This window comes from Canis lupus, chromosome 6, assembly GCF_048164855.1.
Source record: "Canis lupus baileyi chromosome 6, mCanLup2.hap1, whole genome shotgun sequence".
In the NCBI taxonomy this organism is placed as follows: domain Eukaryota; kingdom Metazoa; phylum Chordata; class Mammalia; order Carnivora; family Canidae; genus Canis; species Canis lupus.
Window position 1 is genome coordinate 62,267,932 of NC_132843.1, and position 12,224 is coordinate 62,280,155.

General features: G+C 34.8%; 1 protein-coding gene across 4 annotated transcripts in view; it reads right to left on the reverse strand.

The window, feature by feature from the left end:
* HMCN1 (hemicentin 1) overlaps positions 1-12,224 on the reverse strand; it is a 458,239-nt gene that overhangs the window by 72,308 nt on the left and 373,707 nt on the right. For all 4 annotated transcript variants that reach the window (XM_072830872.1, XM_072830871.1, XM_072830875.1 and 1 more), the window contains 4 exons: positions 9,614-9,810; positions 6,117-6,198; positions 4,457-4,593; positions 423-564 (listed from right to left, as the gene is read on the reverse strand). In XM_072830872.1, the coding sequence (XP_072686973.1) occupies positions 423-564; positions 4,457-4,593; positions 6,117-6,198; positions 9,614-9,810 (558 nt within the window). The remainder of the gene's footprint in view (positions 1-422; positions 565-4,456; positions 4,594-6,116; positions 6,199-9,613; positions 9,811-12,224) is intronic.

Here is a 12,224-nt window from a genome sequence, read left to right on the forward strand (position 1 = left end):
ATATTGGCAAATTTTAATGTTCAGATTTTAGATTTAAGAGAATCATAGTCCTGTGTCAGTCTTGGTCTAGTAATATATACTCAAACATCAACATCTATAAAGGTGAACTAAATAGTGAAGCACTTGTCATCCAGAGATTTAGTGTGACTTTCTCAATGGCTCTTATCTGAATGACACAAATTGTCAGGATATACTGATAACAACTGGACATATATTATCCTCTAAGATAATGTATCTTTACTTTTTTTTGAAATATGGTTTGAATATAGCCATAATACAAATACTACCTGTTGTCTTTTTCAAAAAATAAGATAACTACCAAAATTCACTGAGTGTGCCCACAAGAAACAAAAATGTTATCATTTATTTGAATGCCCTTGACTAAATTCTTAAATTGTGAAACGATTATTAATTTTTCTTACCATTTACAGTGAGAATAAATTCCCTTGTAGTCTTTCCTGCAATGTTGCTGGCTACACAAGTATAATTGGCTGTATCATTTAGATCTGCATTATTAACTTGCAAGTATCTCCCTCCAGATAGGATTCGTACTCGAGGTGTTGCCTGGATTCAGCAAGTAAAATTTACGATTAAGATGTTAGGAAAATAGAATAAAATACTTTTTAACATCAAAAAGTAAGTATAGCAAGCTGTGGCTTGCCTGTCTTCCACCATGCTTTGTCTGCAACCCCTAGCATTATCCTGGGATCAAAACCCCTAGGGAACTATTTCTGGGAGTGTACTTAAGGCAAAGGCACAATCAAATATTCCCAGTTCTCCAAGCCACAATGATCCAGATACTCAAGAATGAGCAGGTAACTCAAGCTGGGCCCCTGAGAGCCCTCTGCAGGACACTGTTATAAGTGTTGGGGAATAAGACATGCTCTTTTTATTGGTATCAGGTAAGTGACGATGACATAGTCTGGTGGAAGTCTTATCACCATGTATGCACAGCTCTGAATACAAAACAAAGCAAGCAGAGTTGAGAGTCAGAGAAAAAAACAACATCGATGCTTGATTACATGAGGAGAACCTCTAGTAATACCTAAAACCTAAATTCACTAATCACTGTAGGTAATAAATGCCTTTAAAAAAATTTAAGCTGCTTTGAGTTTGAGTTCTGTCACTTACAACTGAAAGCTCCATGACTAATAAATTGACTTTGCTTATAGGAAATAATGATCCTTTAACAGTTTAAAAATAATTAAATAAATGATTTTAGTCTACACATATTTGTTAAGCATTTATTTTGTGCCCAGGCACATAATCAAGAATTATGAAAATATAGAGACCATGAAACCTAATCTTTGCTATTAAGTTCATTACGGAAAATAGATGTAAACAATTAGTCTTGTATAAATTAAGATTCATGATGTTCATAATCATTAAGAAATGCCAGGTAGCATAGAAGACTGATATTTTCTGGTTGAACCAAAGAAAGAACTACTTCAGGGAGAACCTAAATAAGATTTTTCTGCCATATGGGCTCTGTCCCAGATAGATGCACAGTTGATGTTCAAACTGCAGGGGTCCATTTACGTGTGGATTTCTTTCAATACATACAATGCAGTACTGTAAATGTATTTTCTCTTCCTTATGATTTTGATAATGATGTTTTATTTTTTCTAGCTTACTTTATTGTAAAAATAGAATATATAGTATATATAATATACAAAATATATGTTGATCAACTATGTTATTGGTAAAGCATTGGGTCAACAATAGATCATTAGTAAAATTCTGGGAGAGTCCAAAGTTATATGCCGATTTCCGACTGTGTGTGATGGGGATCAGATGGGGATCAGTGCCTCTAACCTCCCTGCTATTCAAGGGCCAACTGTATATTTCTAATGAAAAAAGTTGGTCATACTAAAATATGCAGTCCAGCTCTATTCATTTTATGAGATTATGTATTTTCTCTAGGCCTTTCTTTCCTTTTCTTTTCTTTGTTTATTTATTTGAGGGAAAAAGAGCACAAGCAGGAGAGGCAGAGGGAGAAGCAGACTTCCCTTCTGAGCAGAGAGTCCATCCTGGAGCTGGATCCCGGGATCCTGGGATCATGACCTGAGCTGCAGGCAGATGTTTAACTAACTGAGCCACCCTGGTGTCCATGTCTAGGCCTTTCGTTGCCATAGGGGCTCTTAGTGATAGAATTTTATTGCCTCTGACGATAATAAGTGATTTCTTAAACATATAGGTTAAGTTCTATAAAACATGTATGTGTACCCTTTTTATATGGGTATAGCAGGGTTTTAGGCTAATAAAAAATTTCAGAGTTGATTTTTTAAAGGTTTTTGTTTCACCTTTGAGTTCTGCTAACTCATCAAGTCTCACTAACATTTTCTCTGGTTCTCTTCTCATTGGCCACCAGTGAGTCTTCCAAATCTGACCTCCTCCTTCAGATGGAATCTTATTCTCAGCTGATGTTCTTGTTTCCTACTCCATGCAGAAAACCAAAGCCCCGTTCCTGCAGTTCTCTTTTCCTCCCATCTTACATGTGAATATAACTTTCCTATTTTTCCATCTCTGTAGAAAAGGTTAGCCATTCTGTCCAAGGCCAACCTCTTCACCTGTGACCAGGGGCCCATTCCTTCTCTGTCGAACACACGTTATCCTATAAACTTCTCTTTCTCACTACAATATCTCTTTAGTCTCTTTCTTTCAGTAAATTAAACATAGAAAATCTTTTACATTTCAAGAATAGTTCATAATTATTTCCATTCCCTCTTCTCTCTTAACTCCCCCAACTACTGTAACCTATCTTTTCCTTTGATCACTCTATTGAAGAACCATTGTTCTGATCTTGAACCACTTCTTTGTATTGTCAAAACCAAGACACAACTTAATTTATATCTTAACGGACTCTGTTAACCACACCTTCTCTTTTTCTTGGCTTTTAGTACACCAGTGTCTCCTATTCTTAATTCTATCTCTTTGAGTCCTCCTTCTCAGTTCTGGTCTTCTTTTCTTTTTCCATTGCTCACATGATAATTATTAGTGTTGCCTTATGCTCTATTCTCATTTACAGGTTATCTTACACTTTATGCTTCCTGGTCAACTTCATACAAACCTATGGTCATACCAGGGAGGACTATCAAGTTGAAGACATTTTTGATGAAATAGGGGCCCATATTTCTTAGGTCTTTTTAAAATCTCCACTTGGATAATATATTGGTAATTCACATTCAAAATATCTCAAACTGAACTCATCTATTTTTTAATAACTGTTGAACTCACCCTGTCCCAGTACTAACATCACATGGTCATAGCAGGGATTAGTCTAAGCTTCTCTATCATCAACATTCACTCAGTCTTTATCTGAACACCTATTAGTTTTTATTTTTATTTTTAAGAGAGAGGGAGAGTGCATATGTATGCAAGCAGTGATTAGGGAGGGAGAGAGGGAGAGAGAATCTCAAGCAGATTCCACACTGAATATGGAGCCCGTTGTGGGGTTTAGTCCTATGGCCCTGAGATCATGGCCATGAGCCAAATACTTAACTGACTATACCACCTAGGCACCCCTGAACACCTAATAGTTTTGAGTGAAACATGGGAAATAAAACAATGGAGAAAAAGTCAGAATATGAAAGATTTTGTGAGCTAAGTGGGGTTAGCACCTACCATTATACAAGGGTACAATAAATAGAAAAACTGAGGCACAGGAAGTTTAAGTGATAACCATAATTTAGCATGTAACTAACTGTTAGAATCCAGTCTGGTTTTGGTCCTTTGGTATGGTTTGGTGATGGTAGAAGTCCTTCTGCTTCAGGTGTTAGGGGATTTAATCTCCCTTTATAATTAGGCACAGTGTAACACAGTAGGTTATATTAATAGGATGAGGAAGATCAAAAGGGGAAAAAAGGCATAAGTAACTAGTAGGATAAGAACAATCCAAGCATTCAAAATCAAGGCTTTGAGCCAACCCTAAAAGGCTATTTAGGATCCTGGGCTGTGACACTCTGTGACAGCACATAGATATCACATGACCATGGGAAGCTTTAGAGAGCCAGTCCTATATTCCTGGTATCCAAGGGTATCACTTAGTTCCTGGGGGTCCCTCCTCAGCTGAGTCCCAGTTTATTCCAGAAAAATTTAGTATGAATTTGCCCACGAAACTTGGCAGGACAGATCAGTTCTTCTGATGATTTCTTCTCCCTCAATTAAAGAAATAGCTGAGTATTTCAAATCATTTTAATCCACAGACTCCAGGAGATACATACTTGGGCCAAATTACAGTGTCTGAATGAAAATACCTGTCTTTTGACCCATAACTAGTTAATAACTGCCCAAGAAGAGAAGAGAAAAGAAGGGTGATTAAAAGACCCTATGCCCACTCCTTCAATGTTGAATAACAGTAGCCTGTTATTGTTTGGTTTTGTCTACCCTCTTTGGTAAAGATTCTACAGCTGATTTTTTTTCTCAAAATGGGTGTGTGGAACTTAGCAAGACTTACCTGTAACCGTTCTCCATTTTTAAGCCAAGTGATTACAGGTGGGGGCACTGCATCTGATTTGCATTCCAATGTCACTTGTCTGTTCCGTAACACGGTGAAATCCTGGGACTCATCCATTCCAGCAATATTCGGGGGCGCTAGGTATGAGAACAAACATGTCAGAGGCTTTCAAGAAGCAAGATATAAAAATGACCTGAATTATCTTAGATTTTCAACAAATGTTGCTTCTGTTATATAAAATAAAAGGCATAAACTTAAAACATTACATGTTCAATTTGTGGTACAAATGATTATAGGTAGTGACTTTTTAAAAATGAATGAAAGGATAAGTAATATAATCACTTTATTATAATCATTTAACAGGTAAAGAAACCAAGGGTCAAAGAAAAGATTTCTTGTTCAGGTTCCACACTTGCCAATAATTTTCTCTGAACATCAGATTTGAAAACTAAATCAGGGTCTGTCCATAATATACAGAAATGTATATACTTTCGTAATATTTAGAAATGTGAGTATTTTTTAATGCGACTTTCTTTTAATACAGAATTTACATGTCAATTAATGGCAGGTCTAATTTGTGTTAGGTCTGGTGGGGAGAGGGGGACATCTAAATTCAGACAATTTACACTGCCTAGTCATCTAGGCTATGACAATGAAATAAGTATCTTCTGTTTGGTTTTTTAATGTTCCTTCCCATTAAGAGTAATTCCTATCTCTGAGTTGAAATAATACTGGGTTGAGTCTAATGGGCCCACCTTTTCTAGAAGTTAACTTGGCTATAAATTTCAGATCCTTAAATGCGTACGTGTGTATGTGTATTCAAGCAAGTGTACTTACAGAAATTTACCGAAACAAAAGAATTAAGAGAACAGACCAATATTTATGTACAAAGATGTCTATAACAGTATTGCTTATACTGGTGAAAATACAAAGACAGCTTAAATATCCAAAATAGGGAATAGATTAAATAAATGATGGTGTATTCAAAAAAAGGAATACTAGCCATCACTAAAAAATATAAAAACATGTTTTTTGACATGAAAGCATGTTCATCAAACCACTAAGAGTTGAAAAACAAGTTTGATAGTATATGTTGTATGATACATTTCTGTGAAAAAACATTTGTATGCAAAAGAGCCTTTGTGTAATGATACTGGATGACTTATATTTTCTTCTTTATAGTAATTTATATTGTATGATTTTATTTTATTTATTTATTTAAAAAAAATTTTTTTTTATTTATTTATGATAGTCACAGAGAGAGAAAGAGAGAGAGGCAGAGACATAGGCAGAGGGAGAAGCAGGCTCCATGCACAGGGAGCCCAATGTGGGATTCGATCCCGGGTCTCCAGGATCGCGCCCTGGGCCAAAGGCAGGCGCTAAACCGCTGCGCCACTCAGGGATCCCTATATTGTATGATTTTAAATAAAGAACTATAAATTGTACAGGAACAAAATGAGTAAGTCAAAAAGTCCAATGAGTATTTCCAAAAAAGCACTTGGTCAGCCAAATATAAGAATCAGATTTGTCAAATACATATTTCCTTATATATATGAATGTATCTTATGATGTGCTATGGAGTTGCCCCATGTTCCATAAATTACAGCTTCTAATTAGGTATTAGCATATGATAGATTGCAGGAGATTTTGCCAAATTTACCATGCACTCTCACTAAATATTCTTTATCATCATCTCCTGCAGTACTGGATGCCAGACATGTATATCTTCCTGTATCCTCCACCTGCAAAATCCAAATAAGTGAAAAATACAGCGTTAACACGTCAGTTTTAGTGATGAGAATAAGTATTCACTAGAATGAATATAAAGTTTCACATAAAACAAGATATTAAGATAGCACAACAATTAAAATTTAATAAATGTTTTTTTAACAATAGTGATAATAATGAGCATCTCTATGCAAAACAATGTTTTAAGAGGGTTCAGTATTTTCAGTATTTTAAATATACTTAACATGCAAACCTTTTGAGATCAATGATCTCAGAAGAAGCAGAGATATATAGATCCTAGCACCAGAGGTGAAACACTAGACACACCATGTTTATTGAGCAAATAAGTATTTATGGACTTCCATGGTAGACTTAAAAGTTCCACTGGGACCTTTCTCAAGAAAATGAAATACAATTTATTACGCAAACAAATGAAATAAAATACCAGGGTATTTAAATAAAGTACATTAATACCACATTTTGAATCCTTTGGTAAACATGGTGAAGTAAGAGCTATATTATATAATTTGGCTGTAAATAGTGTCACACTGACAGCATAATCTACTATTATCTGACTAAAACCAGAAACATTTCTTTAAAAACCCTGTGCATAGTTTCCACTAAAAGTGTTAGTCTTCTTTCATATGTTTGACATTGTGTAGACATGTAGACACAGCCCATGCTTATGTACACATAAATTATACTCTGGAAAACAGATGATCTTACTTCTGTGAAAAATGCATTTTGGAAAAGCAGAAAAATCCTGTTTTCATTTATTTTACTACATGAACATTCCTAGAATATTGTGAATTTTTAAATTCTTATATTAAAAACTGACTTTATAGGTTATGGAAAAATTTTTAGTTGCCTGCAAAAACTCCTTTGAAAAAATTTAAGACTAGTATGTTTGCAAAAATACATACAACTTTAAGAAAAATGACACTCGCATAGTCCTTCAATTAAGAATTTAAAATGATATACTGCTGCCTACAGAATAATTTTTGCATTTCACATCATATGTCTAAAGCCTTTAAAAATCAACTTTTCTCTATCAACTCACTTTATTCCCAATTAGTATTGCCCCCTTCGCTTGTTTTGACTTAATGAAACTTGAACCATCACTCACTTCTACTCTTAAATATTGCCTCCTTCAATAAATATTTCCTGACAATTTGTGCTCTTCTGGATGCCTACAGTCACCATTTGTAGCTGTATTTTCTAAACTGTGTTCTGTTTATAGGGTGTCAAAAAAGTTATAAGTAATCAGATTTCTCTAGAGTAGTATTTTGCAGAATTGCTGACATGCACTACAGCTTACAAAGGAGAGGAAGGTATAGTATATAAAGTTTTCCAATTTTAATTGGTCACAGAATTTCCCCCATTAGAGTAACTCACAGAGCTAGTGTTTGATGGAAGATATATTAGGAACGCCTGTCTCTACCACACAATTTGGAATTTGCAAAGCTTCTCTTATGTGTCAGACATCACTGTATGTTACAGATACATACACAAAAAGACGAAGTTCAAAAAAGTGAAATACAATGTAATAAGTGAAATATAATATTATAAGGTATAAAATGCTCTTAAAACACATAGGAGCAGAGGAGCCAAGATCAGTCTTGGGATTGATAATTTTAATTTTCTACTTCTAAAATGTCTTAAATGGTCTTCTTACTGTTTTTTTGCCCCCTAATTTTATCATACGTGTAGTTTTATATTCCCCAGACAACTGGAAACTTCTCAAAGGTTGAGACATGTTTTATGTATTATGTTTGTATTCTCCACAATAGCTAGCATATGGGGGGGGGGGTCACCATCTAATACTCGATGGGATCTTTGTCTCCTGTTGTTAAACCCAACTATATGTTTCCTTTTAAGACCCGTGATGTGGCCTTAATCTTCCCTTTACATTTTATTTATCATTATTCTTTTGTCTTTTAATTCTATTCCACATAGGTTCCTGTCTCCTTATGTTACAGAATTCTTTGGCTCCATTTTTATCTGTTGAAATTATAACATTCAAGGGTTTTCATTCAGTAAGTGGTTTGACAGCTTAACTTGCGTTTTCTCTGAGTTATTGCAATATTTGATGAGGAGAAAGGAGAAGAATGAAGGCATGTTCTCCTTGATATTAGAAACAAGGAATGTGCTGAGTTCTGCTGGTTAGGATTTTGAAGAAGATGTAGGATTGAGACTCGGCTCTATCACTGAACAATGGTATTTGGCAGGCAAGTACTCGATCTCTCTGTGCCTCTATCTGGTTGTGTAGAATGGAGATAAAGACTGCCTCACAGAGTTGTCATCAGTCACCCATATGATCGAACCCAGAGCTGAACACAGGATGGACACAGCAGACAATTCATAGTCCTTAGCTCTCTTTTTCCAGCTCCCTTTCCTTCCTCTTTCCTCAATGAAAATGCATACAGAATATAATTAAATAATTTGTTATGTCCATGTTTAAAGGGATGATGATTATCACAACAATAGCAGCAGGAAAAAACATTCTAGCTCTATTCAACATTACTCCATGCCTGTGGCACTAGTCTAAGCATATCATGTTAGATGATCTTAATTTAAATCCTCAAATGGGGGGGATCCCTGGGTGGCGCAGTGGTTTGGTGCCTGCCTTTGGCCCAGGGCGGGATCCTGGAGACTCGGGATCGAGTCCCCCATCAGGCTCCCGGTGCATGGAGCCTGCTTCTCTCTCTGCCTATGTCTCTGCCTCTCTCTGTGACTATAATAAATAAATAAATAAATTAATTAATTAATAAATAAATAAATAAAAATATTTAAATCCTCAAATGTAGGAGTTAGGTATTATTACTATTTTTATCCCAAAGTTACAGATGAAGTATTAGGGATCAGATGGAGAATATCTGGAATATTACTACAGATTCTGTTAGTAAAACAGAAGATTGTTATAATAAGACATCCCAGATATACTTCTCTTTAATATGTTTATGTTTCTGATGAGTTTCCTTAAACACAAACTAAAAGAACAATTTTACTGAATTGATTGTTTGAAAAGTTGTGTCTCTTCAGATTTTTATGTCTGCTAGTTCATTTTGGAGATCAAAATTGTTCTTTGAAGCCTCATATGTATGTGGAATTGCTTTTTGCCAGTTCTGTAAAGGGCTACAGGGCACAGATTAAGAGCTTAGGAATTACTCACAGCACTGTAAAAATCTTGCACAAATTAAAGTATCTTGCTTTCTTCTAGGTTTAATATATTTCTACTGCTCCTTTTTAGTTATACTCTGTGTCTACCCAGGCATGCATACCCTAGAACCGATCTACCTTTGTTAAAGTTACAGAAAGGGATCTGTAGTACATTTGGATTCAAAAACATAATTTCTCCATTTCACCATTATTAGCAAGTAAGAAGTGTAACCCAGGATAAAATCATTTTTTAAAAATTTTGACACTTACCTGAGCACTAGATAGTCGAAGGACCTCTCCACCTCCAAGAGTCTGTATCTGATCTGTCTGTGGGAGGGGGCGTCCATCCTTCATCCAGGTAATTTTAGGAGTTGGGATTCCAGAAGCCAAGCAGGTAAGTTCAAGTGGATTATTAACAATCACTGATATCTCTACAGGTTCTTCAGATCCATTTATATGAGGTGGTTCTATTTAAAGGGAATTAAAGACAACAACAAAATAAACTTGCTGTTTGATAAAGTACTGCTGATTAGAAAAATTTTAAAGAAAATTCATTTCAAATTTATGTTCATATAATACAAATGGATTAAAACAAAGATACCAAAATAATAATTCCTAGACGTTATTACCATTTGTCATTGGCACTATTTTAAAAGGGACGACTCATGTCTATAATAGATCATGAAGTAAATGGCAATCTGGTCCAAGGCAATTATAGCTTAGCAAGTGGGATTCAGATAATTAGAGCAGTCTCACCTAACTGCAAAGATTGGAGAACAACTAAAATTAAACTTATCTTGAATCCTTTTTTAAAGAGAGCTATTTCCACATAGAAGCATGTTTTTGTACCTTCTAAACATCTATCATTTCCATAAAAGCAATAGGCAAATGCTGTGGAATTTTGCTATCATCTTTTCCACGTAGAACTTTAAGAGGAAACAATGACTAAGCAGAAGAAAAAAAATAATTACATTTGGAGACTATTTCTGCATAAAACACATTTGTTATGTCTGGGCAGAAATAATTTCCTTTTTTGTTATTTATACTTCTAAATTACCTTTCTCAAGAGGATGTTAAAGAGTCTAAACACTTGGAAGAAACATTAAGGTTCCTTAGTCCAACTACTCTCAAGTTTAAGAATCCCTTAAAAATAGTCTTTCCATACAACGATCATTCAAGTTTTCTATGAACATTTCCAGCTTACTATTTCACAAGGCAGCCAAAATAGCTGTTGGACAGCTCCAAGGATTAGACTTTTTTCTTTTCTTCTTTTTTTTTTTTTTTTTTTTTTTTTTTTTTAAATCAGGCACATTGTTTGGAACAGAGATTCATAGCAGAGCATCTAGAGTCAAAGAGCCTGAGTTTGAATCCTGGCCCCAGCCATTATTAGCTTAGTGGATTTGGGCAAACCTCTAAAATGAAAATACCACTATTATTTAACAAATAGGATCATTGTGAGTATCCAATGAGATCATCTATAAACTACTCATTTATTTTGTGTTTCTGAATATGTTTTATTTTATAATTAAAGATTTTTAAAAAGTCATTGCTACTACAATGTCTACTATAGCTGTTGGTATTATTATTAAAACCTGTTTACTAAAAAAAAAAATTTCCACCTATGGTCATTTTTTCTTTCTACTGAAAGACAATATATTAAATCTATACTCCTTTTCAGATTATAATTAAGGAGTCAGAGTTTCTTAACTACTGACCCACATGACCTTTTTTTTACTTTCATCCATCTTATGTATTGCTGTCAAAATCCATTTTCTTATGTGCATTTTTGAGTGACCCAAGATTTCTTGCTTAAAGGATTTCAGTGTTTCCATGTTGCTTATTGAATGAAATAAAAACTCTTCATCATGGCTTCCGAACCTTCTGCAATATGGTCTTTATTTATCTTTATAACATTATGTATCTTTAATATATTTACATGTAACCTAGGCTTCAAATTAGACCACTTCTTTTGCTCAACATGCCAGTCTTTTCTTGCTCTATGACTTTACTAATGCTATTCCTTCTACAGGAACAATTCCTATAGTCCCATCTCCTAACTGAGCATGTTCAAATACTATCAAGGTCACATTAATATCATTAAACTCATTTGTAAAAACCATAAGTCCTTTCTTGATTCTCTCAACACTAACAATAAATTTTTCTCCCTTATTTTAATTTCAAAAGTATGTTGTCTTATCACTCAAAAGCACTTATCTGATTCACCATTTGTCTACACTTAATTCTTTTCTTTTTTTCCCTTTAAATATTTTATTTATTTATTTATTTGAGAAAGAGAGAGAGAGAGAGCGAGCATGTGCACAAGCAAGGGAGGAGCAGAGGCAGTGGGAGAAGTAGACTCCCTGCTGAGCTGGTAGCCCAACAAGGGACTCGATCCCAGACCCTGAGATAATGACCTGAGCCGAAAGCAGACACTTAACCAACTGGACCACCCAGGTCCAGTCAATTCTTTATTCCTTTCACTTACTGGTTACTTACCATGTTTTAGTCACTGTGGATACAAAGATTAATTAGGCCTTTATCCTCAAAGCTTGTAGTCACTAGATTTAAAACAATAGCAGCAGCAATAATAGAAAGAGCATGTTCCCACCTGACTCAAACCCCCGTCATCAAGTCTTACAGATATTAAGTGACTACGAAGTATTTTATTCTGTGTGTTATCCATATGTCTTATACTTCGGACAGGGTAGGAGGTGTACAAACTCTAATGACTCTAGAACTTATGTTTTTGGCTTATATCTCTCTTCTAATCTTGAGATCTATAAATCCAATTATCAAATTAACATCTCCAGTGCAATATTTTTTTTTTAAGATTTTATTTATGTATTCATGAGAGGCAGAGAGAGAGAGACAGAGAATGAAT